General features: G+C 33.7%; 1 protein-coding gene and 1 long non-coding RNA gene across 2 annotated transcripts; one reads left to right on the top strand and one right to left on the bottom strand.

Annotated features, from left to right (window-relative positions):
* The first annotated feature begins 122 nt into the window (after positions 1 to 122).
* On the top strand, positions 123 to 27015 carry LOC128993805 (cytochrome P450 6a2-like). Its single transcript, XM_054417821.1, has 6 exons — positions 123 to 255; positions 2514 to 3524; positions 4752 to 4888; positions 22045 to 22129; positions 24746 to 24991; positions 25772 to 27015. Exons 2-6 carry the CDS (start codon positions 2549 to 2551, stop codon positions 25942 to 25944), a joined length of 1617 nt encoding a protein of 538 aa, XP_054273796.1. The 5' UTR covers positions 123 to 255; positions 2514 to 2548; the 3' UTR covers positions 25945 to 27015.
* On the bottom strand, positions 11611 to 16678 carry LOC128993806 (uncharacterized). The gene is made up of 3 exons (XR_008490826.1): positions 16443 to 16678; positions 12977 to 13139; positions 11611 to 11767 (listed from the first exon to the last, which is right to left on the bottom strand). It is a non-coding gene; the product is annotated as an uncharacterized LOC128993806 (long non-coding RNA).
* Positions 27016 to 27929: the final 914 nt, after the last annotated feature.

The raw sequence follows: 27929 nt of genomic DNA, 5'->3' as shown, positions 1-27929 counted from the left end.
ATTTATTTTGATGACCAACACACTATGTATATTTGCTATGCTGTTTGTTTACATTACTTCCCACTGCAGCTCTCAATGTTGAGGAGGCGTGGCTGTCCTTGGTTGGAGTGTGGTGTGAGATGAGGAAATTTGACAGTCACTATAGCCAGTCTGCACTCTTCAGACTGGGCAGAGATATTTCGCAACACTTATCTGCATCAATCCAGCCTGAGTGTTTATAATGTGATTGTGTGCTTCTTGATTTCATCACACACGGTAAGTGTCTAGTGATTTAGTATTAAAGGCTTACAGTGGAAATAAATCTTTTTTGAAATAGTTTGTGTAGTTTGAAATTTAGTTAAATTACTATTGCTTTTTTAACTCACTCAAAATAAGTGGTTGAAGATTTAAATATAAGAGGATAATTCAGATCAGAAATGTTTTGGAAGATTTACTGTGTTAATGTGTAATCCAATTCAGAAGTGGATTCAATAGTGAATATTTGTATCCATTTAGACTTCAGTTTAATTCGGAGTAGGGTGAGGGGACCAGTGAATGACCGTTTAAGTAGTTTTCACTTACATCCAACATGGGGAAGGGGAAAGTAAAATATTAAGCTACAATCTTAAGAATAGTTTCAACGTCTTTTCAGTATTCTCTTGTACTTCCCAGGGATAAAACTTAACGTATTATGTTATTATGTTAAAACAGAATTTTGATAGATATAGTTTATCACACATAAATCATTACACCAGTGAATGAACGCAAATTATTTAAAATTTTAAAATTGTATTAACCCCCCTCCTTTCTATCAAATGACCCGTTAAAGATTCTCTTGACAAAGCTGGACAAAAGAATAAAAAGCTAAAAATAAAATAAATTTTGTTTTTGCTTTAAGGGCTTTGTATTTAATAGAAATAACCATTTCAGGACTATTAAAATATAGATTCTAGTGGAAGACCACTTTTCATCTAATAAATTACGTAAAATTTAATCTACGGTAAAAATTTTGTTATAGTGTATCCAAATAAATTTATGAGATTTTGTGTTTTTTTTAGTACTTAAATCTGTCAGAAAATAACATTCCCAAAAATGTAAATCCTCCAAATTGGCCAAAATATTTAGTTGTCTGAACCAGTCATTCCTATCTATACCCTTAAACGTTGTGATCCAGTAAATTACAGACTGTTTAAATAATTATTGGTTCGGATTTTGATCTTTAAATTAGTACAGAATTGCAACTTGACATCTTTACTGTGATATGACATATGATATTGCAGTTTCCATCAATAACTAAAGACCTGTCACAAAATTTAAACAACCTATTTTGTACTAGACTCTTTAGTCAAAGCTTGAAGGTGAAATGGTTGTGGCACTTAATTTTGTTTTTTTACAAAAGGATGATTGCCACTTTCAATGTCAAAGTTAGTTATGAAATATGATGGTCATCAGAAGTAAACTTTATGTAAGGGGTTGTCATCTTATCAATAATTTATGAAATTGATAAAATCGGAAACTATTTATAATGTTTAATAGTACATTTCTTACCTAGGGCCGAAAATGAGGTTTTGCCGGCTCGAGATAGTTTTTAAGTTCGAGACGAAATCGAGAACTTAAATCGATCGAGAGCTGCAAAACCATTTCGGTTCGTAGTACGAACGCTATTTTTCACCACACTATACCCTATTACCACTATTCACCACTATAATAATGCACACTAATAGTCAACACATCTACAACTTTAAGGTTATGTGAAGAAATAATTTGAGGAATCAGCAAAAATAAAAATAAATAGTTGCTAGGCAAGGGTGACAATAACAGAATTCTATTTTGCAATGCTATGGATTTTGATTGTGTATTTAAAATGCATTCATCCGTTTTAAGTAAGTAAGCGGACAGCTGATTTTGCGGAACCTGCTCGGTCCCCAAATTACGATGACAGCTGGCATGGCCAGCAAAACGTAACTTTCAGCCACCGTAAGTAATACAGCCAAAAACATCATAGTGTGGTGAAAAAAAATTAACAGCATGTTACAGCATGTGATTGTTAGATACATGAAAGAAGTTTATTAATTACAGTATTAAATTGAATTGTAAATTATTTACTATTTTGCAAAGAGACTGCCATCTTGAGTACTGAAATACATTTAATCCTTTTCAATAAATATTTGGAACTTGGAACTATCCACTGACAAGTTTTGATTTTGAAATTTGAAAGAGAAGCCTTAAAATAGCTATTTGTTAAAAGAAATATGTACAGTCTAAAAGTGCATCTATAATTTCTTTCACGTGGAAAATTCTGTACTAGGAAAACTCCTAGAGGTAAATTGACAATTATATCAGATCTATTTTAAGGGAGGCCTTAATTAATTAGGATCAAGATGTGATAATTACATGTTGTACCATGGCACTAGGAGACAGTTATATAGTATCCTGTTGGTAAAATTGTTTATTTTCTGATTTTGTTATTTCCTGCAGTTTACAGCTAGCTACCATAATTCGGTTTGAATATTGAAAATGTCTTTTATTTGCAGCTATTTATCAGCAATACTCTCCCTCGTCCAAAATCATGGGGTTTCTCACTGAGACTTACTGGATAGACCTCTTGGTGTTTGTTATCTTCATTTTACTTGTGATTTACTTCTATTTAAATATCAACTATGGTTACTGGGACAAAAGAGGAGTGCCAAATCTAAAAAAAGGAGGACTGATCATGAACCAGATCACAGGGAAACAGACACAATCCGAAACTGTAAAAGAGTGGTACAACCAGTTTCAAGGAGAAAAGTACTTTGGGTTTATCCAGCTTACAAAACCAATGCTGATGGTCAGAGATTTGGATTTGATCAATCAGATTATGGTGAAGGACTTCAATCATTTCCAAGACAGAGGGCAGCCCGAGAACAAAAATGATCCGATAACTAACAACCTGTTTGGCATGAGAGGACAAATGTGGCGAGAGATGCGATACAAACTCACCCCGACGTTCACTACTGGTAAACTGAAGGGAATGTTCGATCAGGTGACTCAATGTGGAGGAAACATGATCTCAAGAATTGACGAGCAGATTTCAAAAGAAAATCCTGAGTTGAATTGCAAAGATTTCCTCTTTGAATACACAGCTGATGTGATTGCCAGTTGTGCTTTTGGAATCCAGTTTGAGCCAAACTCACCCGAGTTCAACGACTTTAAGTCGATTGTGCAAAGTGTTTTTCAACCTTCTGCGTGGTCCTTGGTGAAAATTTTAGTCGGCTTTACGTTCCCTAAACTAGCAGAAAGCTTGAATATTCGCCCTTTCATGGCAAAGAGAAATGTAGATTACTTTAAGGGCTTGATAAGTGAAGCGGCCAAGTACCGCAAAGAAAACAACCTCAAGAGAAACGACTATTTACAGCTTTTGCTGACCCTGAAGGAACAGGAGGACAAAGGAGAACTGAGTCACTCCGTACTGATGACCAATGACACAACAGAAGATGACGAAGTGATACTGGAACAAATGAAATACTCGGGCGACCATGAAAAACCACTCGCCACGAATGTCAAGTGTAAGTACTTTAACAGCTAATTGTATAATATACAGCTTGATTTTACCATTGAATTCAAGATACCAGAGTAGACATCTCATCTACGTAGCCAACCTTTTATTTGTTGGTTCCATGAACCATTAATTGTTAGATCGCTGAGTCGTTAGCTAAAAATATATTTTTCTTCTCAGTTGTTGATGCTATGATAATATTTTTGTATTGTAAAAGATGATATATTTTACAATAACATGACATATTTTGATGACATGACATGATTTTAGTTAACTGAAATCTTTAATTGACAACAGAAAACAGCCAGAGGCTCAAAACAACTCAATTCTTTTTACTTTATTCTCTCCTACACATTATGATTAAAGTATTATTTTTTTGTCCAAATGTTTTTTTTTTAGTTTTGGATGGATATATCTGTTTTGGGTCCCCCTGAACCCAAAAAAGTGGTTTTCGAAGTGATGTTTGTGTATGTGTGTGTGGATGTGTTTACAGAGCTTCAGGCCACACTTGTAGTCCGATTTGATGAAAGTTGGTGTGCCATAGTATATCTAGGCGTTCTTTTTCATTCTTTAGAAATTTTGTTTTAAGGACAATTTTCTCAACCCCCTTGCAAAAAACCCTTAAAATAATGGTAAAACCAAATTTTTAAAAACACGGTTTGCGCGATTTTGATCAAAATTTGCTGTTATAGTCCTTTTAACTACAAACAAAATGATAAAACCTTTTGCTGTAAACATTATGGTTCAAAAGTTATTGCAATATTTGTGATTTCCCCCATAAAATATAATAGTTAGTTACTCCCACAGCTTACCCATGACATTCCGTCACCATAAACTTACTAATACTAATCTGTGTGGTGGCTTATAAACCCTGAAGTATCAATATATGGTAAAAGTCACAGAGGCAAGCTAATTAAGACCTTGGTGATAGGAAAATGCAGACGCTGATGTTGTAAGTGTAAACACTGAACTACCATTTTAATTGTTCAACTAATTTTGAACCTCATTTCATTATATCAGGGACATTCAAACATTCCTCACAATGGTACACACTAACTTCTAAAATAAAACTAATACATTTGTCTGCCTGGCGTGGCGTGGATTGTCTTAGATACTTTTCCTTCAATAAAATGGTTACATTTTCTTACTAAACCGAAATTCAAAAATTTATAATCTTTTTTACTATGGAGCTCTTAATGATCAAGATAAGTACAGCTTTTAACAAACTCCTGTTCAGTGTTCACAGATGATACCGTCTGTGCCAACAGTGTTATTTTCCTGATAGCTGGGTCGGAATCTACTTCCTCTTCCATTAGTCTAACATTGTACCAGCTGGCTTTACACTTGGATATCCAACAAAGGCTGCAGAAAGAGGTGGGCCTAAGTTAACTAGGTTGACTTTGTTATCAAAGTTGAATCTCTGTTTATTCATTGTTTCTCTGTTTAAATTAATTTTCGTCTCTGTCTACCACTCACCTTCGGGCAACCCTGTGGTTTTTCTTGAAAATTTTGATAAATTATTAACTCATCTCTCTCGTTGGACTAATTATGTTTCAATCATCGGAGGAGACTTTAATAAAAGTTTTGACTTGACTCAGAACAACTACCTCTCTAAACAATTTCTTAATATACTACGCCAGCACAATTTTCACTTCTTAAATCACTCCCCCACTCGAGGCAACAATTGCCTGGACAATGTATTAACAAATTGTAGTAAAAACGCAAATATAAGCTGTAAAGTATTTGATTTCCCCTTCTCTGACCATAATGGTCTTCTAATTAATTTGACTTTGAATTTGGATAAGGATTGTGTTAATCAATATGCTGCTTTAAACTCGTTTTCTAAAGTAATTTTGAAAAAAGATTCGGTTGGTTTATTAGTAGAAAAGCTTGGTACTTATGATTGGATACAAGTGCTTAATTGTATAAATTCAACAGCAGAAGATACGTTCAGAGTTTTTTTCAAAGTTTTAAAAGATAACATTTCTTATTTTTCTAAAGTAATAAAAATTCAAACTGAAAATTCGAAAAAAAATAATTGTAATGCTTGGTATAATAGTGAGTTAAGAGTTATGAAAGAAAGATTAATTTTTCTAGATAAAATAGTAAAAAATAGTCAAAGTGTTTCAAATGAAACAAAACAAGCATATAATGGGTTAAAAAATCAATATAAGCATTCAATTAAGAAGGCCAAAATAGAATATAACACAAATCTCATAGAAAAAAGTAATAACAAATGTAAAACTGCCTGGCAAATCATTAAAAACAGTAGCAATTCTTTAATCAATACAAAAAAACCCAAAATATCTCCTGATGTTTTCAATACCTTTTTCATTGAATCAATTGAAAACATAAAAATGAAAATTGTTAGTAATGCTTACAGTTCAAAAGATTTAGTTAATAATTCTTCCATTACTCCTGTACCTTTTTTCTGGAATTTTATCACACCTAATGATCTAATAAAAGCCACAAAAAAAACTAAAAAACTCTAGCAGTAATGATGTTTATCTCATGTCTAATAGTTTGCTTAAACAGATTATTGGTAATCTAGCTGAACCTCTATCCCACTGCTTTAATCTCTGTCTCCTTGAGGGTGTCTTTCCAGATGAATTAAAGGTCACCAGAGTCTGTCCCATTTTTAAAAAAGGTAAAAAAGATATTCCAGAAAGTTATCGCCCAATATCAATCATTCCTGTAGTATCAAAATTGTTTGAAATCATGGTTTTTGACCAGCTGAATTCTTTTTTTTGAAAGAAACAACTTTTTAAGTGTATCACAATTTGGATTTAGAAAGGGCAAGTGTACATCAGACGCAATAGATAAATTGATTAATGAGGTACTAATGGTCTTTGAGAGGAAGTCACTTGCTCAGGCCACTTTCTGCGACCTGAGTAGGGCTTTCGATTGTGTCGACCATGATGACCTAATAATGAAATTAAGTTTTTATGGTATCAACGGATCTCCACTTTCTTTTTTCAAATCATACTTAAACAATAGAATACAAAAAGTCAATATTGATGGAGAATGGTCCCAAGAATTAAAAATGAAATATGGCGTGCCTCAGGGATCTGTTCTAGGTCCTCTATTATTTTTAATTTGTATTAACGACCTCCCAGAATGTATAACCAGTAAAACTTATTTGTATGCAGATGATACAACATTTTTAAATATTAATCCCGATCTTAAACAACTTCAAGAGTTAGCTCAAAACTCAATCAATGAAGCTTCTGTTTGGTTTGAATCAAATGGCTTCCTCTTAAACAAAGATAAAACTCAAAAAATTGTTTTTAGCCTTAGACCCTGTGAATCAAATATGTTGGATGGTTATGTAGACAATGTTAAATTTCTTGGTATTTATCTGGATAAGACCCTTTCTTGGGGAGATCATATAGATTACATAAGTTCTAAGCTTTCAAGGGTAATTTGTCTTATAACTAAACTAATACATTGTATAGATCAAAATTATATTAAAACAGCCTACTTTGCTTATTTCCAATCCATTTTCAGATACAATATTATCTTTTACGGAAATTGCAGTAGGATAGAGGAAATTTTAGTCTTACAAAAGAAGTTAGTTAGAATAATATCTTGTGAACCCCAACAGGAACACTGTAAACCCCTGTTCATTCAGCTACAAATTCCAACAGTAATTAACATTTATATATTTGACTCTGTATCATATATTCTACAAAATCCCAACCTTATCAAACAAAATTCTCATGTTCATAATACAAGGAATAAAAACGTTGCTACCATCGATTTTTTTAGACTGTCTAAAACTCTTAAAAGTCATATTGTAATCTCACTAAAAATATACAACAAGCTAATACATTTAATAACAAAATATCATAATAAAACTTTTAAATCTAAATTCTACAAATGGCTTTTGAACAACCCTTTTTATTCTCTAAAAGATTTTTTTGAAATGCCTTTTATTAATTTTTAAGTAGAGCTAGCAAATTTATCAAATTACTGTTGGATTTGGTTGGTTATGGGGTTTAATAACTTTCATTATTCTAAAGGCCTTGCATTTTTCTGAACAATAAGATTATTTGGTTGTAATATTAAAGTATGTATTGTAACATGTCTCCTTGTGTGTAGTATTCTTGTAAATATTGTATTCATTAACTGACTATGCTAGTTTTAGCAGTTTTTCGGACATTGTCAATAATTTGTATAAATTCATAAGACAATAAACACATTTCATTTCATTTCATTTCAATTTTTCACATGCTATACAAGATAGACCTCAACCTATATCGATCCTGAGAAAGTTCAGTAGCTTTTAGCGAATTGCCGATATAGGAAATGCTACAGTATTACTATAGGTCTCATGGTAAGACCTGGACCCGGGACCGATTTACTTTTTCTTTGAGGCCCCCAGAGGCCAAAAACACCATCCGTTCAAATTCATATATATATATATATATATATATATATGGAAACAATTCCAAAAAAGTGTAAATTTAAAATTACCATGTTATTTTAGTGAAGAATAAATAAACTGTTGTAGCTTGCTTGTCAATGGACATATTTTAATGAAATTTGGAAAATTTGTTTACTTCATACTAAGCTATCAACATTTCAATAACAAACATGTAGGCTACACCTTATTACCTTCCATGTAGCAGCAAACCTAAGTATTCATTAAAATTTATAATATTTAAATAGCAAATAAATCTGACAATTATAAGGGAATAATTTAGTGGAATTTCAGCCTGGTAAACAAAGTTTGTTTAGTCTGCAGGTTTGCTGCGGCGGGGGTATTTTAATTAGATTTACAGACCATTTCACCACAGACACTCCATGCTCAATGGCAAAGATTCTCTTGAAAACTTGCACCTCTGTACGTCCTCTTTGAACAATATTTTGTACCGATACAAATTTAATTCTCTTTGTATAATTCTCCCAAACATGAGGGCTGTTAGAAGATAACTGTCCTGAGGTCTACATTAATAGTTTGTTTATTTGCTTGTCATCTGGTTTGATATATTATTGTTTCATGTTTACTTTTAAGTTTTGGTTTTTGTTATTAAATACAATGAAAGAAGTGGCTCTAACAAAATGGGTTTTAATTTAATATATTTAAGGGCACAACATGGTGGCAGCGGTAAAGACCCAATAAATTGAGTAACAGGGTGTCTAATATATATGCTGCATTACAATGTCAGACTCAGAAAACTCAGATATAACAGTAAGAAGACAAACATCTAAAATGACACAACATTCAGCAACATTGGGCTTCATTGATAAATACTCCTTTAAACCAGAGGATTGGGGCCCATGGTTAAAAAAGTTCAATAGGTACAGAAATGCTACCAATTTAGATCAAATAGATGGAGAAAAGCAAGTAAATTTCCTTATAATATCCATGGGTGATAATGCAGAAAATGTATTAATAGCAGCAGGAGTAACAGAAGAAGATGAAAAGACATATGATAAAGTGGTGGAAAAACTTAATAAGTATTTTACACCAAGGGTGAATTTGACCTATGAGAGAGCGAAATTCAATCAACGAGTACAAAAGCAAAATGAACCGATATCCGATTTTATAACAGATGTACATAAATTAGCTTCTTCATGTGATTACAAAGACATGAAAGACAGCCTTATTAGGGATAAACTCATTGTTGGAATAACAGATTCAAAGTTATCTAAGGAACTTCAACTGATGGCTGACCTAACCTTGCATGAAACAATAAATAGATTGAAACAAAGTGAAATTATAAATAACCAACAAATTACTGTTAACAGATCAAGAGAACAAGATTTTGCAGAAATAGACCAAGTGAAAAAACATCCGAACTTGAAACAAAACATAAGACAAAATACTTCTAATTGTTTTTACTGTGGAGGACAGAGGCATCCTAAGGAGGAATGTCCTGCTCAGAATATTGAATGCTACTACTGTGGATTGCAAGGACACTTCAGCCGATGTTGTAAAAAGAGACAGAATAATAAATACAGAAATCAGAACAATAAATACAGAAACCCAACCCTGAATCAAATTCAGGAAAATACCGAGAACAGATTGGAACAGGATAATAGAAGCGAGGACGGGTATTACATTAACAGAGCTGAAGTTAAGAAAATAAGAGCGACAACAAGGAACTACAATAAACAGAATGAATTTGAAATTGATGTAAAACTTGATGGGAAATTGGAACGTTTCAAGATTGACAGTGGAGCCGACGTGACGATTGTGCCTCCAAGAATGGCTAGAAACAAATTATTGACTAAATCAAACATTGTTTTAAAAACACCTGGGGGGAAGTATTTAACAGTTTTAGGTAAATTTGAAGGTGTAATTCAGTATAAGAATAAAACAACTCGTCAAACAATATATGTGATCGATGGTCAAGAGGAAGCATTGATTGGGAAACCATGCATCTCAGCCCTAGGGTTCTTAAGGGTCATCAGAGGAGTTAAAAATGACATTCAGTCAAGTGAATATTGTAGCAACCAGAATATCAACACAGACCTACAGAAGATCAAGAATAAATATCCAAGTTTATTTAATGGGATTGGTAAGATGAAGAAACCCAAGTAGCACAAATATGTATATAATACGTATAATTTACCTACCGGCATGGTATAGCTTTTGTATACAATCTGTATAGAAATGTATACAATACAGATTGTATCTGTAAATATGTCCCACCTAAATATGTATTATTTGCATATTGTATAAGGATCCAACTACAGATATGATACATATTATACATCTGTATATAATCTGTAAATTTTGATAGAAATTGATGCATACCTTAAATGTATAAAATACATATTTTATACATAGATGATACATATTTGATGCCATATTAATAAAGTGGCTCAAAATACAATTGTCATAAAAATCAATATATAAAATTATATACATTGATTTTTACTAACAGTTTTCTTTGAAGGCATTTGTTATGGGAGGTGAACTATGTGTCATGAGGGTTGGTGTGTTGTATGATGGTAAAACAATATTTTAAGTCTTCATTAGAAATATGTGTTTTGTGATTTGTCAGGTAAATACAATTGATCTAGTTTAGGGACAACCTACTGCTGTTCAGTAGTTTCATCTGAAGCAGGCCCGTAGGACCTCGGGGTACGGATCACATCCGAGGCTCCTAAGGTGAACCAGATGGGCCCTAGTGAAAGTCTAGAAGGGGAAAGAGCACCTATTACAGTTACTACATCATTACAATACAGTATGCAAAATGTAATGTTATATTGTTGGTGTAGGCTAGCTATCACACACTAGCATATGAGAGAATTATGCAATTTTTGTAGACTTCTTTAAAAATTGTAGCAGCCACAAAAAAACAAATGATTTTACCTTTAAAGAATATGTGTTTTAATGAAGTAGGGAAGATAAAGAATATGGCAACTACCTTAACAAATATTAGACCAAGACAGCTTTAAATTTTTTTAATTATCGTACATTGAAGATTATTTGAGAAAAACTTATTAAATTACCTTGTTGAGAATAGGTACCACTTAACAAGCATTTTGGATAGTGCATTTATTTGCACTAAAAAAGTAAATAATAATGTTAATTATTACATTAGTGTTTATATTACCAAGCATTATTCAGCTGATAATAATTAATAGTAATAACTAGCTTGAATGTTAAGAAGATTAAGTTGAAATAGTTTAGAAAAATAACTTATTATTAATAATAATAATACAGTATGATTATAACAACTGAAAGTGTAAAAAAAAATACTAACTCACTTCTCACAACTGATGAATAATTTCTAGTTTTTTTTAACTGAATCTTATTCTTACATGAAAATGTTGTTTTTTTAGTTTCCCATTTTCCCTGTTGTTTATTTAATGTGAGTAAACAAGAAGGCTAGGCTCAACAAATAATAATAGATTTTGAAGTAACTCTTTAGACCTATTCTAAATTGTGCACAAAAAATACTTGCACAATAAAAAAACAAAAAATAATTGCACAAAAATACAAAAAATGAGTAAAAATATTTGTTCAGATGTAATCACAAGTACCCTAATACATTCAAGTATAAAAGTTGTTTTTATAAAATTGTTTCTGTTGTTTATTAACACACTTTTTAAAGGAACATATTAATGAAACAATGAAGAAATGTCAAGAAAAAACTATTTAATTGATCATCTGCGGTAGGCCTAAATTTTTATTTTTGACATAAATCCTTGTTCCTGCTTGGCGTAACCATTCGCTGGTTTTTTTCTCAAACGTTGTGAGATCGAATGAGGACGGGTGTTGTTGACGAACTACACCTGAAACAAAATTCACACTTGTGTCAATGTCTGTATTCCTGTGTATAAGGTAATATTAGGGTACGCACAAGATTCACGCTTAGAGCAACATATCTTTTGGTAATCAATCCTTTGTTTTCTTGATGGTAAAACTTAGATTAATTCATTTTTAACGTTTTCATTTTTAACGTTTTCATTTTTAACATTTTTTTAACACGTTTAGTGCCGACTACATCAATTGATGTAGTCGCGACACGAGCGGCCTACATCAATTGATGTAGTTGCGCAACCCCCACTACATTAGTTCAGTATGCGCTCAGCCATTGCCGGGGAACGTTAAAATCGTTGCTAGCCCGTAGCTTAGAATGTAAGCTTTATTTTGGTGTAGGTTGGTACTAAAATTTCCCGTAAAATCCCGTCTGACAATGCTTTTGTACCGGTTTTGGGGATTTTCTCTCTTCAAGCCATATTACAAAGCCACTGACTACTGATCCAGGCAGTGCTGCTACCTTTGGGTGTTTTAGGGAACTACGTTCAATCTCGGGGTATCGTAGTACAATCGCCGCTGCTCTTTTATTTTTGGTCAGATTGAAATATTTGAATGCCAATTGCGTTTGCTGTTGGTACGGCACCGCGCCGGGGCTTCGCCGCCATTGGCGAGCGCCTGTTGGAATGCCTGCCGCACTGAATTAAGCAAAATCGTTTCTTTTTGAGCTAAACTAACAAGTTGCAATCAAGAAATCAAAGGATTGAAGAGGTTTAAAGAGTACAGTGCAGAAAAAAAGGATAGGTACGGTACATTCTACAGACAAAAAATGTGTGTAACATCATAAATTAATATCATATAGCCTATGATAATTAATTATAAGATGATAAATTAATATAATTAAAATCCATTGATCTAGCCCCTGAACCTTTTTATTGACTAATAATTGTTACGTAACTTTACGCCATACTGCTAAAAATGTATGTAAAGAATAACAAGATGTTTCGCCAGAATGGCATTTTCAAGTGGGGGTATGAAGTAAATGTAGGCTACTGTATGACGTATATGTACATACCAATTATTAGTTAAATAATAAAACTTATGATGGTAAAAACAGGGTTAAAAAATAAATTACTTACTTTGGTTGAGTTGACTTTATAGAAAAATAAATAAATGTCAAATATAGGCCTATCATTGAAAGAATAAATAAAAGTAACATTATAAACCAAATGTTAAAAACTTACGGCAAATCAACTGCACCAGTGCAGAGTTCTGCAGACTCCACTTCTTTCCTCCTCTTCCTTCCCAACTAAATTCTCTCGCAAGCTCATTTTTGAATAGTCTTACAAGGATCCGTCTTGTTGAGTCCTCAACACTGGCCCTGCCAACCGTGCGAAGATAACTGACCTGAAACACATTATAAAAATGCTTAACTCTTCAACCTCTATTACTATTATATTAGTTTAACAAGTCTGGTGTTTTATAAAAAGCTTTTTTGTTTAAAGGTACGGTATGTTATTATTTTCAACAAGGATGGCAGAAAAGTTTAAGTTTACAAATCTGTTTGTAAGAAGCTTAGATTATAGGACCTTCATTTATAATAAACTAGTGTAGGCCTAGCCTACATGTTGCTCAAAATCGGGCAAATGCAAAGAAGTAAAGTAGTGTATTTGGGCCCAGCATTTAGAAAAAGAAACGTTCGAGATTCCATACATTATTTAGCACAACAAAATCAACAGTGGCGTAACAAATCTTTACGGGCCCCCCTGTAAACTTATTTTTTGGGCCCCCCTCTTATGAGTTATTTTTAGACCACCGATTCAACATAGTGAATCGCCCTCCCCCTCCCCCCAGAGCTATTTTAGGACCACTGATACAATGATCAAACAGATTAATCATAAAAAGAGTGGTACCCTAAACAAATTAGTGGGTCTCTCTGCCCACCGCTCCCCCCCCAGCTCCCGGGCACCCCGCATTGCGGGCCCTTCTGTTACGCCACTGAAAATCAACGGGCAAATTATATTTTATACACAGTTGACTGTGAGTTCAATTCTTAAGTTTTTCCCTTAGCAGGTTCAGTCCCAGCCGTCACACTCCTCTGTATTTTTAGGTTAAGTTATATCTACACTCGGGGGTAAGTTCAGGCCCGCGGTCAGTTATGTGATACGCTACCTATGGGGCCAAGTCATAGTTGCGCTCATAGCCCCCCCCCCCACCCTGCCGACATTGATTTGAATTATAAAATGAATATAGACATTTTATGAGTTGCTCGCGCATCTGCAATATAGGCCTAACAAATATAAGAAGACTCATTGTGTTTACTTTTGATTGTTAATTGAATTACCCGCTTAGTAACTAAAAACGTAAACCATCAATTAAAGTTTAACTGTTACTTACATACCGTACACACTTATAATTCCAATGGTGCGTTCTTAAAAGTAAAATTGGTTTAGTTGTAAAAAAGTGTGAATTAAAACATAGTTTTAATTTATATAAGTTATAATTGCAAACATTTAAAACTCCAAAAAGTCAATACCGTAAAATGGCTTAATAAACCACAGTACCTTTTAATATTTTACATTTAAAAAAAACTTTTCTACCCTCCCTGTTGCAGCAAACCTAAGTACTCATTAAACTAATTCTGTTTAAATAGGGAATAAATGTGATATTTTTAAGGAGACTTTTTAGTTTAAATCCAATCAGGCAGATGGAAATTCGCTAAGTCTGCAGGTTTGCTGCGGCGGGGGTATTTCTACATTTTTTTTCGGCCAACTCGTCAATAACTTAACATCATCAAAGTTCATTTTCAGATTTACCTACATCACTTTCTGTACACATCATCATTTAGGCCTAAATGATTTTAATGACCGTAAAAACTAGGCTAGCCTACTTATTTTAGGAACTTTTTGTAACACTTTTACCGTACGAATCTTTTATGTCGCCCTATTTCTAAACTCACTGCCACTTGGTTTTTTGCTCATTTCACAGAAAAAGGGTGTGATATTCCAACGTAAAATAACATTCTTCAAACGTAAATAAAATCATAAGCAAAAACACGGCCAGTATCTTTACTTGCTAACAAATTGATACTGTAATAAGTTTCTCGCCATTTGACAAAAGCAACTGACATTGAGTATAATGAAAAAAGGACATAACAAATTAATAGGCCTAGCCTACAAATAAAGACAGACGATTAAGTATAGTTAATGATAAGCCTAATATGCAAACAGTGGCAGTGATGAGTCATGAGTGGAAGACGAAGTGAGGAGGTTTCAGATATTTTCCAATTAGTGTCTGTTACTAGCGCACCCAACAAAACAAGAAAAACTCTTGCGCCCCTGGACCAGGGCCCATTTTTAACCGCGGTACTGGGTAAGTTAAAACTTTCATCCCTAGATCTTAGAAAGACAGCTGTGATGTCATAGGCATATTTGATATACATTTTGATAGCGTTGTTACCCTTCAAAGTGCCATCTATAAATAAATCGTACCTTAGGCTATTATGTGCCAAGCCTTGATAAAAATTACTCTTGACTTATGCAAACTTTCGTTCAAGTTTATTAATTACTAAACGTAGCTGCGATGTTGTTTCATAAGTTAGACCTAAGTTAATCGTAAACAAAAAAAAACATACCGGTAGCTAAACCTAACCTAACCATAACCTACTGATCGCAAATGCGGCACCTTAAGTTATTTGTTGGACATTTCCTTTCGATAGTTTTGAAGGACGTAGGCCTCATTATAAAGCTGCAGCCTTCTGGGGTTACAGTTCCGCAGAGAACCTGCGATCTTATTAAGTTATCAGATCAATAACGATTTATCAATATTTTTATAAATATTAACATAGGCCTAGCCTAGGCCTAAGTTTAGGCCTAGTTAGGTCTAACTTTAATATTGCATTGACTTTAATTTTCCCAGTTAGCTTATACATTAAGTTATAGGCCTAAGAGGCTAACTTTATGTTTTCTTTTGTTGCTTTTTCATCAAATAGGTTAGGCTATATTTTGCTATAGTAAGTTACCGTCTCAGGCTATATTTTGTTTGTGGTTAAATATGCTCATAGGCTAGTTAATATCGATAGAAACGTAGGCAAAACAAATCATAGGTCAATTTGATGTTTACATTGGGAAGAAGAATAAACATTTAATTTAACTTACCAAAGATATTTATTATTAAGTCATCCATCTGTTCACAGATCACAGGTTCTCTTCGGAACTGTAAGTTAAGTTACCCCCTTCTGGTCTTAAAATATTCATCTGCCTACAAGACTAGGCCTGAATTTTAACATAAACTTACCAATTAACATCATTTTTAGTCTTAACTGTAAGTTAGGCCTAGGCTAACTTATGACAGGTTCTAAGTAACTTAGGCATAAGTTTAGCTACGGTATTTGTTAAGTAGACCTAGGCCTAGCTTGTCTCCAAGCTAAATTAGTTCAGACCAAGGACATATTGCAATGAATTAGGTCTAGGTTATCTCCTGAAGTTGGCTTCCTTAGTTTTGTAAACTACAGCCTAATTTTTCCCTAAAAGAGCCTCCATCCATAGAGTTTTTAAGGGGTTAGGAAGACTAACTTAATTTGTAACCTATTTCCACTTATAAAGTATTTAAATTAGATTACCACCATTCGAGTTATTAACAAAACATATGCTAAAATCTCTTTTTTAATACCTTACAATAGGCCTAACGATAATAATTTGTGTAACTTACCTTAGTCCTTAACTCAAGTTAGTCGAATCGCCACTGAAGTTAAAAAGTCGAAGATGTAACGCAAATCTTAAAGAATATAATGTAAAAAGTAACTAATAGACCTAATTAATAAGTAAATAATAACAAAACAACGAATTCTTCACGTGTAACACTGAAAATCAGAAGTAGATGCTCTAGTAGAACAAAAGGGAATTTTGGATTACTTAACTTCTAAACACAGCCACTAGGACAACGTTTGTTGTGAGTTGTGAGACAAAGACATTAAGACAAACAATATGGCGGTGGCGGATCGGATGCTGACCCGCTGACCCCCGCTGTTTTGCTCCCATAATGCATCAGCGAACATCGTCGAACCTATGAAAACGCAGAGACTCGGGTATCTCGCGCGGCAGAATATTTTGTTCATCATCTATGAATATTATAGTACAGTATGTGTTACAAATACATTTTACACAGGATGTTGAAAAAATGCAGGGAAATAAATACAACACACTACAATTTTTTTCGTATTTTTCTATTGATATAAAATACATATATTATCTGTATCATCAATACCTTTACTTATTTTACTGCATTCTCGAAAGTTAATTTATGCCCTCAAAACAACATTTAGGTGAAAATTTACACTTTGTTTCTTCATTTTACAGTATTTTATGCAAAATTTATTTTGGATGAAACCGTATTTTCATATTGGTATATAATATGCATATTATCTGTATCATTAATACAAATACGTTGGTTATACCTTAATCCCGAATATTTACGTATTATATACATTGCTTGCTACATGGGAAGGAGCTCAACTTAAACTGAAACAAAATGCGGTACCGATGGAGTTAAAAACTCCTAGAAACATACCTATTCCATTAAGAGAAAAAGTGAAAAATGAACTTAAAAGAATGGTTGAAGCGGGAATCATTGAAGAAGTTTGCGGACCTACGGAGTGGTGTCATCCAATGGTGGTAAGACCTAAACCTAATGGCAGTGTAAGAATATGCATTGATCCTTCAGCTTTAAACAACCATTTACAGAGAGAAAATAACGTTTTTAATACTGTTGAGGACTTACTTGGATGTCTAGGGAATTCCAAATGGTATTCAAAATTAGATGCTAATTCGGGGTTTTGGCAAATACCGCTAGATGAGGGTTCCTCAAAATTGACAACATTTATAACACCATTTGGTAGATTTTGTTTTAAAAGACTTCCCTTCGGAATTTCAACAGCCCCGGAAATATTTTATAACAGGATGAAAAGTATTATTGGAGACATCCCAGGAATTTTGTGTTATATGGATGATATTTTAATTACCGGAGAAAGTAAACCCGAGCATGACAGCAGACTAGACCGAGTGTTACAAGAATTGGAAAAAGAAGGAGTTACCTTAAATGACAAGTGTGAAATAGGAAAAACAAAGATTTCATTCTTAGGTCACATTATTTCTTCTGGTATGATTCAAGCAGATCCCAAACACTTACAAGCAATAATCGATTTCCCCACACCCAGTGATGTGGGAAGTGTTAGGAGATTTCTAGGGATGTTGAATCATGTCGGAAAATTCATAGAAAACCTTGCTGATATCATTCAACCACTGAGGGAACTACTAAAAAAAGATAGGGCTTTTGTTTGGGGTCCTAGTCAAGAACAATCATTTAAAACAGCCTTAAAGAGTTTACAAACAACTCCTGCCTTAATACCATTCAATTTGAAAAGGAGAACTATAATTTCGGCCGATTCATCAGCTTATGGTTTGGGTGCAACACTTTTGCAAGAACATCAAGGACATTTAAAACCTGTGGCCTACGCATCAAAGAGCTTAACACCGACTCAACGGAAATATGCACAAATTGAAAAGGAGGCTTATGCAATAGTATGGGCATGTGAACGTTTCAAAAATTTTATAACAGGATTGAAGTTTCAAATTCAAACTGATCATAAACCTCTGATTCCTCTTTTAAGTAGTAAGGGTTTGGATGAACTGCCGCTAAGAGTTCAGAGATTTAAAATGAGATTAATGAGATATTCGTACGACATATTGTGGGTACCAGGAAAACAATTAACAACTGCCGACACGTTATCAAGAGCGCCAATCAACAAAACTGAAGAGGAAGATATTGAGAAACTTGCAGAAGAAGCAGAAGCATGTGTAAGAACAGTAGTTCAATCAATCCCAGTATCATCTAATAAATTAGATGTAATAATAAAAAATCAAAGAGAAGAATTACAGGAATTGTTAGATATTACAATTCAAGGATGGCCTAAAAATAAGAACCTATTAAATGAAAGATTAAAAGAATACTGGGATCATCAAGCAGAATTGTCGATCAATGAAGATATACTTATGAGAAATAATCAAATAGTGATTCCTCCATCCTTGAGAAAAGAAATGTTAGATAATATTCATCAAGGTCATCAAGGTATTAAAAGATGTAAAGAAAGGGCTAAAATGTCAGTATGGTGGCCCAAAATTAATCATCACATCGAACAAAAAGTAACCTATTGCCCGCAATGCATTGCTGACAGAGTGCCTCCTCGCCATCCTATGATTCCTACAGAGGTTCCTGAAAGACCCTGGCAGAAAATCGGAGTAGATTTTTGTGAATTCAACAATGATAAATACATAATTCTCATGGATTATTATTCCAAATACATCGATGTATATAAGGTATCTAACTGTTCAACGGCAATATTGATTAAATCAATGAAGACATCGTTTGAAAAACATGGCATCCCCGAGTCAATTAGATCAGACTCAGGTGTGCAATTTCTATCAGAAGAATGGGAACTATTCAAATCAGAATACGACTTCACAGTGGAAACTAGTTCACCATACCATCATCAGTGCAATGGTCAAGCTGAAAGTGGTGTGAAAATCTTCAAAAACATATTAAAGAAGTGTAAGGATAGACATCTGGGCTTATTGGCATACAATACGACGCCAAAGGAATGTGGTTATAGCCCATCACAACTATTAATGGGACGGATTTTAAGAACAAATCTACCAATGAATAAAGCAACTCTACTTCCAGCCATTCCAAATCACAATAGATATAGACTTAGACAAATGGAAGAAAAGAGGAAACAGGAACAACAGTTCAATAAAAGACATAGAGTGACCCAGGTCAAGGATTACCCAGAAAACGCTAAAGTTTGGGTATCGGACCGAAGAGAAGAAGGGGTAATCAAGGAGAAGTTAGAGAACAGGAAATATAACGTTGAAACAAAAAAGGGAGGAAGATATATCAGGAATGCAAAATTCTTATTCCCTATGTTCTCCTCTGGAGAAAGAGAAAATCCTGATAAAGAAAACCCCCTTACACAGACACTTCCTCCAAGACAGACACATACACCAAGATCCAACCTACATAATCATTCTTCAACCATACACAGACCTACCAGAATTGTTAAACCTGCCAAGAGGTTCATAGAAGAACTTTAAGAGGGAGATGTCCTGAGGTCTACATTAATAGTTTGTTTATTTGCTTGTCATCTGGTTTGATATATTATTGTTTCATGTTTACTTTTAAGTTTTGGTTTTTGTTATTAAATACAATGAAAGAAGTGGCTCTAACAAAATGGGTTTTAATTTAATATATTTAAGGGCACAACAATAACTTTAAGTAGGAATACACATGAAGGAGAGATGCTTAGCTAAAATTAAAATTGTAAAATTCTGATGTTAGATCTGCACGGTAACTATCTCGTACGTATAAGAAATCAACTCTGTCACTTTACTAAGAGGGGACCAAAACTGCAATAATTGGAATGAAAATTACTAATCATAATTAAATGTTATCATTCCTGTATTGCGCCCATTGAAATTAACTAATGAAGCAAAATATAACTTTGAAAAAATAAAAGAAAAAAATTCTTCTATAAATGAATACTCATGAAAGAACATGATTGTTTATTTGTTCACTTTTTCTCATCCTAGGTATAATTTAATTATATTTCAGCCTATCACTGCAGTCACACACAAAACCAGTGTTGACTGAAAACAGGTTTTAAAATATGTAGCTAAATGGGCACAAGGTCACAGGAAATAGTTTCAAGGTTGGAAATTTGACTAGGTATAGTAGGGTAAAACTGTATAAGAAAGTATTCCAAGCAGACTTGTCATGCCTGAAGTGAGTGTGAAAAGAATATAATTATTGTTGTTCTTATTTTATGTTTGTTATTGATACATTTCTGTGATCATTGTTGTTCGTATTTTTATAATTTGCCATGTACTTATTGATGTTGGTTTATTTTAAAGCTAAAAGTTGCAATGACATCATGAATGCTAGACAGCATCAGCAAACAGCCTCATGAGCAACATAACAAACAAGCATAACTCAACAAACACAGCTGACAACTGTGCCTCTGATATGCAACCTTGGAGTCAAGCCAAAACTATACTGAGCTTGGACTTGGGGTTTTCCATTACTGTGTGATCCATGGACAAGTGGTCTACAAGTACGTCTCTCCAGCGATCAGCCACCAGACAGCACTATACTGTTGATTTGGGGTTGGGTTTGAATCCCTTCTAGATTTTGTGGTCTGTTAGTCATGAGGAGTTCATCCTAAAAGTAACAGATTAATGGCTAGGTTGGAAGTTGTCCGAATGTTGGATTCTTTAGAGTTATAGGCCCTACTTGTGATTATATGTTTTGTTTTATTACTCACCTAAAGTACTTCTGTCTCCCAAAAACTTGTTTGATAAAAAATTGTTTTGTACATACTTTCTCCCCTAAGTACATCGACAAATTTTTGTTTCTGTCAACATTTTCAAGCTTGAGTGTAGGATATATCTGTTTTGTTTCCCCCAGAACCCAAAAAAGTGGTTTTCAAAGTGATATTTGACGTGTGTGTGTGGTTCATGAATATTAGATTTTTAATGATTTTCACCATAAAATAACAAAAATTCCGGTTAAAAAACGGCTGGACGATTTTGTGGGATTTAAAATTTTTTGGTATATTACAGCATTTTCCTAAACAAAAATGTAACAACCCCCATTGCTGTAAAAAGAATTAATGGTTCAAAAGTAATTGCAACTTTTGTAATTTTCCCCATAATATACCATAGTTAATCACACCTCTTATCCATAATAAGGGTTACACTGTTATGGTAAATAAATGGTGACAAGCTAATGGGAGTATGTGTCAGATTGCTGAAACAATTTATTTTTTTTACATGAGAGGGGGAAAAAATTTGTTGGGGCATTTTCAAGGTTCTGGTGAGTTTCAATTATTAAGTTTTTAACTCCGACACATCATACGAGAGCATATTAAAAGGTGACATTGAGTGGAGGATGCTTGTTGAATGAATTAAATGATAGATTTGTTACTGACTAAAATTCTGTTTTTATAGCTAGGGTCATTTATCACAAGCGATCTAGGACAGCTGAGTTTTGTTTCAACTTATCATGAAGCTACTGAATTTACTAAGGAAATGGTAAAAGAAGGATGGCAATTGACAGATTGATATGAAAGAGAGAAAAACATAGTTTTTCTAAACTGAATTTTCATTACAACTGATACGTTTTTCTAGTGTAGGTAGTGGAAAAGATGTTTTCTCTATTGCTTCCAATCTCGCTTGTTTCTTACATAGTTTACTCTTTCCAGATAGACACAGTGCTATCCAACCACAAAGGACAATGGTCCTACCAGGCCATGAAAGAGATGACATACTTGGATCAAGTTGTACAAGGTGTGTTTCACCACTTTGCCAAATTTTACAATCTATATCTATAAAAGAGTAAGTGTGTATAACTAGCGGTTTCCCACGGGCTTCACCCCTGTTTGACTTCATAAGTATTAATAAAACTATTGATTGGTTAAGTTAAGCTGAAATAAACAAAACAGAATACAGTAATACAAACAAATAATCACAACTGATTTTAATAAGGCAATAAATTGAAAGAATAACAAACAAATAAGTACAGCTGAGGTATTTTTAACATTAGGTATATGGAAAGTTCCCTTTAGAAAGGAATTACGACCTTAAAGGGCAATTTATGAAATAATGGAGTTTTGAGCAAGGTTTCTCGTCATTACCAACATTTTAAGTATACGGTTTATGGGGGTGTGACTTGTAGTTTTCTCAAAAGATCATGGGTACTTTGGGCTTTATATATGGATATATGTACAGGGTGAGTTTTAATTGTCCCCCCCCCATACTTTTTTCTGCATTTTTTCAAATATCAATCCCAGACCACTTCCAAACATTGTTGGGTAGTAAGTACTTCATTTTGACAAGGTGGTCATTTCCGGCCGCCATCTTGGATCCGCCATATTGGATGCAAAATATTTTTTTCAAATGTGAAGGTGGGGTTGTGACCCATTATTCTGAACTAGATTTTTACTCTGATTACAATGCCACAAACTGTTTGTAAAAATTTTGATTCATTCCAAAGTTATAAGGACTTTTTAAAACTTTTTTTTAGCCCATTTTAACATTGTGCATCTACAAACTAAGGCCATAATCTCAAAATAGTGCTAGATAAAGATAAGTATACACTGCCAGTCATTGTTGACCTATTTTCACTTGGTTATGGCTGATGTATTTTTTTTGGCCGCCATCTTGGATCCGCCATTTTAAAATGTGATAAATTATTTTAAATAGAAGGGGGTGTTGTGACCCATCATTTCGAACTACTTTTTTAAGCTAAACTCAATTCCATGATCCGTTTTTCATTTTCATATTTTGATTTTGAAATATTGACATTTTTAACCAAAAAATTGCAATATTTCATAAATAAAGCTTGATAACCAAAAATGAATTGCGGCATTGAGTTCAGCTTAAAAAAAGTAGTTCGAAATGATGGGTCACAACACCCCCTTCATATTTAAAATAATTTATCACATTTCAAAATTGCGGATCCAAGATGGCGGCCGAAAAAAATACATCAGCCATAACCAAGTGAAAGTAGGTCAACAATGACTGGTAGTGTATACTTATCTTTATCTAGCACTATTTTGAGATTATGGCCTTAGTTTGTAAATGCACAATGTTAAAATGGGCTAAAAATAAAGTTTTAAAAAGCCCTCATAACTTTGGAATGAATCAAGATTTTTAAAAACGGTTTGTGGCATTGTAATCAGAGTAAAAATCTAGTTCGGAATAATGGGTCACAACCCCACCTTTACATTTGAAAAAATTATTTTGCATCCAATATGGCGGATCCAAGATGGCGGCCGGAAATGACCACCTTGTCAAAACGAAGTACTTACTACCCAACAATGTTTGGAAGTGGTCTGGGATTGATATTTTTTTAAATGTAGAAAAAAGTATGGGGGGGGACAATTAAAACTCACCCTGTATATAAAAATGTACAGTGAGCTGAATCCAAAAATACTATTTTTTTTATGACTACATAGTATTATTATTTATTAATATGACGTATGTTGAGCACAATAGCTAAGTGATAGCCTGGCTATGATAAACCAGATATTTCTGGACCGAGACCTGCATGCATTATCTTATCTATCACTGCTTGAGCTCATCACTGGTATGTCTTTGTACTTTTTGTCTTAGATCACCACACAGATAACTAGTCTATAGTGACAGGCAGTTGTGGTCTTTTTTTAAGAAAAAAAATTATTTTAGGTGTTCTATAAAATATTTAAAATTCTATAAATATTATTATGCTTTGTCCAAATAATAGTTTAAAGTCAAGTGATGGTTTACAGGAATAAACATAAGCAAAGTACTGTAAAACCCTTTTGAACCGCTAAACTGCACCCCACTAAACAAAAAGCCGCATTAACCAAAACCACAGTAAAAGATCGAATCAATTGGAAAATGAGGCAATTGCAATTGATCACCAATGTGTGGGTAGTTAGCCCAGCTTGCCCAACAGAATGTAATGGAGCAGACGACACTAATGTTTTACACTTACTGTGACAAAGAATAAGTGCTAAAAACTACTGTATGTAGATTAATTTTAAAATATATTTTGTGTATACAGTAGATTTTTAGGATGAAATTAATTAGGTAAAAAGCTGTTGTAGATCTCTTGAACTAAAATAGCCTTTAGAGTTGAATAATTCTTGTTCTTGTTGTCTCCCGTTTTTAACTGCTTGTACTTAACTAAGTTGTCACTTGTCACACAGAAATCTTGTATTTACTGTACTGAACAAAAAGTTGTGGATCCGTTTACAAATAAATGAATAACTGAAAACTAGGTTATCCAAAACGGTATCCCTCCTTTTTCGGTTAGTCGGGATTTTCCTGTAATAATGTTTTTACTAGATTAATCTATATTTTTTATTTTTTTGACTATTAACAAATTTTTTACCTACAACTTATACTTTTGACTTGTAGAGTCACAGAGGATGTATCCCATCATACCCTTGCTGCAGCGAGAGTGTACCAAGACCTACAAGGTACCTGACAGTGACCTGGTCATAGAGAAGGGAGTCATCGTCACCATCCCTGTAGCAGGTCTGCACCTTGACCCTCAGCACTACCCAGACCCGGAAACATTCAACCCAGATCGCTTCGAAGGCAACAACTTCAAACCCAACCCAGCTTTCTTGCCATTCGGCGATGGCCCTAGGATATGTATTGGTAAGTTGACACCACAAGTGAGCTGGGACAACAGAGTACTTATTTTACAAACACAATATACAAAGTACAGTTGACACTCAATAATCCAACAGTGTGTAAGGTTAGGAAATTTGGCAACTTAAACTCCTCCCAAAGTATTTGTCCAAATTTTATGGTTTTGCTGGGGAAGTTAAACAAATATAAAGCTGTTTCTGCCAACATTTCAGAAAGGTAATTTAACTTGAATTTTAGAGTTATTTTACTTTCAATATGTGTACGATCCTCAAAATTGAATACAGCAATAATACTCTTAACATCCATCCACCTTTTAACTAGCTGCTAATTTATTCAGCTTATACTCTCAGTAACGTTTTGAAACACATAAAAGCAATCACTGTTTACTCTAAATTTATAGTAACAACCACCGTTGAATCACATCTGAAAAATGCATTTATTTTATAGTTAACTGCAATTAATAAATATTTAATATGCTCAGTTATAATCAGCCAAATAGTTATCCAGCCTTAGTCTCAGTTTCAAATTGTTTTGTGAAAAGTGTGCAGCACTTAATAGTAGTTTGTTTTCTTAGAAATCCAAGTATAGCCATTGCATAGTTGTCTCCAATTTTACTGTATAGCGAAAATTACCAAACAACTAGTTAATGCACCTATAAAACACAATCACCATTTTAACTCACTGCGGAAAAGCAGACTTGTTCAAGGCTATCTTCATTCTTGATTTACAACTCGTATTATCTTATCATTCAAAAACGTGGTATTTAAGAAATTTACGATGTTTCAGCCATGAGGTTCGCAGTTATGGAGGTAAAGGTCTCGGTGGCAAGGATCATGGCTAACTTCATAGTCACGATGAGTCCCAAGACACATGTTCCACTCAAGCTGGATCCACGATCCTTTGTTCCCTTACCCAAGGGAGGAATGTGGCTCAAGTTCGAAAAGAGGCAAAAAGCTTAATGTTCTATTAGTTGTCAAAACCCAATAATAGCTTTAATATATGTGCAAGTTTAAAATAGTAATTAGGAAAGTGACAAAAGGACAAAGGCTTAATACATATATAACATAATCCACAAAGTTTAGACGTATTTGGTGTTTAATATAAATGAATATGAATGGGATGGATAATGCTAAAACTTAGAAATGTATTTGACCACATATGAAATCGTATTAGAACATTTGACGGCTTGACACTCAAAGTAACCTCTTTATGAATTTTATGATGTGTTTTCATAAAAAAATACAAACATGGTAGGTTAAATGTAGTTTGTATGCTATTCCCAAAAATTTACTCTTTAAATTCTACTATGATTTTAGTTTGAAACAGGAGTACTCAGATTCATCTCATAGAGGGGTTAAAAAATTATACTATCGCCTCTTCAAAAATAATTCCTAAATATACGAGAATACATTCTCTGAATTATATTTTGATTAGTCAATGTTCATTATGATGGTAATGTTAAAATATAATAATTTATTTTTAAAAATGACTTTCTATAAATTAAGACTGCAGATCCCCAACAGGTTAAAAAAATCTCCTAGTACAATAGACCATCATCGTTAACTTATATTGATTTTTGAGAATGAATGTAACTAAAGATGAGTAAATAATTTAGCAGGGTTCAAGTGCACTACCTACACTACTCAAAGTATGTATCACCCAGTGTATACCATAGTATTTAGTATGAAACTAATACCACCAGCGGGGGAGCGAGCTGGTCTAGTGATTAGAGTGTCGTACTTCAGTCCCGGGTTCAAATCCCGCCAAATCACCAATGGATTTTATCTAAGTGATAGTGCTGCAACCCATAGGTCTAGCCTGAAGTACTGTAATGTGAAAATCAATCCTGGGCTTGTGCCTAACATCCTAGGAAAAAATTATGAAACTAATAAAAAATGTGATTGAAAACAGCTTATCTTAATACCGTAGTGATTTTAATAATAAGTAGTATAGTTTTTGTTGCTTAAATTTGTATCAATGTTATATATATTTTTTGCCAACAAATAAAATCTAGAGTATTGTTAATATTTTCTGTTGTTGTGCGTTCTAATTATGTCTTCATTTCATTCCACATAATTTTAATTGTCAAAGCTAAAATAACAATATAGTGGTACCTTTAGTTGACACATTTTTTAAGTTAGGTACCACATACTTTTCATTAGGGTTGTGCTTGATAAGTGTTTTCATTATAATTGGTTTTTTAGTTTTATTTTTCTTTTAATTTCTATACTACAATAGTTAAAATGGGGAAATCAAATATAAGTTACTTTAGTGGATGGAGATTAAGCCTATCAGTTTGACATCATTTATAGTTGGTGGATAAGACAGAAGACAGCAGTGCACTCTGTCACGGGTCCAATTGAAACTCAGTTATTTTTTACCCTAAAACTGTCAATAGGCCAACCTTGACATGGGGTAGGGTTGCCTACTTAAAACTGCAGTGAAACTATAGTCAAAGGACCACTAACGATAAGTTGGCATGGGTGGTGACTTTTGAAGATAACGAGGGGGAATGTTGCAAAGGAGAGGGTATGGGTTGAGTGTGATTGCTCTAAATGAGAAATGCAGAGGTGGCAGTCAATGGGTTACAACTCGACCAACCTGGCTTATAGTACTGTTTATAGTAGTCAACAATTGAAAACACTCATTACAATAAATGACTCACAGAAAAATAAAAGTGGAGTTAGTAAGTAAAATATTTGTAGTAAGAATAGTAGATTTCATCACTAGGGCGTAAAGTGCAACTCTTTATGATCTGAACTCAAGTTTTACAATCGAGGCGAAGCCGAGGCCAGAAAATGAACTAAGGTTGAAAAGACACTTTTTGCCTGTGTGGTGAACTATATTTCCGTCATATTGCTTCAATAATTAACTAACTAAGCTAGAAAACAAAAAAAACTTTTCATTTAAAGAAGATAGCCACTCAAAACAACTTCCAGCTTGT

The sequence above is a fragment of the Macrosteles quadrilineatus genome, unplaced genomic scaffold, assembly GCF_028750875.1.
Source record: "Macrosteles quadrilineatus isolate MER2022 unplaced genomic scaffold, UCM_ALF_1.0 Scaffold_5__1_contigs__length_97177068, whole genome shotgun sequence".
In the NCBI taxonomy this organism is placed as follows: domain Eukaryota; kingdom Metazoa; phylum Arthropoda; class Insecta; order Hemiptera; family Cicadellidae; genus Macrosteles; species Macrosteles quadrilineatus.
The sequence above is the reverse complement of the archived record's forward strand: the minus strand, read 5'-3'. Positions and strand labels throughout refer to the sequence as shown.

Excerpts from the sequence above, each read along its gene's own strand:
- LOC128993805 (XM_054417821.1), top strand. The coding sequence starts at position 2,549 with ATGGGGTTTCTCACTGAGACTTACTGGATAGACCTCTTGGTGTTTGTT. Across the intron at positions 22,130-24,745 it reads CTTGGATCAAGTTGTACAAG|AGTCACAGAGGATGTATCCC; the intron begins GTGTGTTTCACC and ends TTTGACTTGTAG. Across the intron at positions 24,992-25,771 it reads TGGCCCTAGGATATGTATTG|CCATGAGGTTCGCAGTTATG; the intron begins GTAAGTTGACAC and ends ACGATGTTTCAG.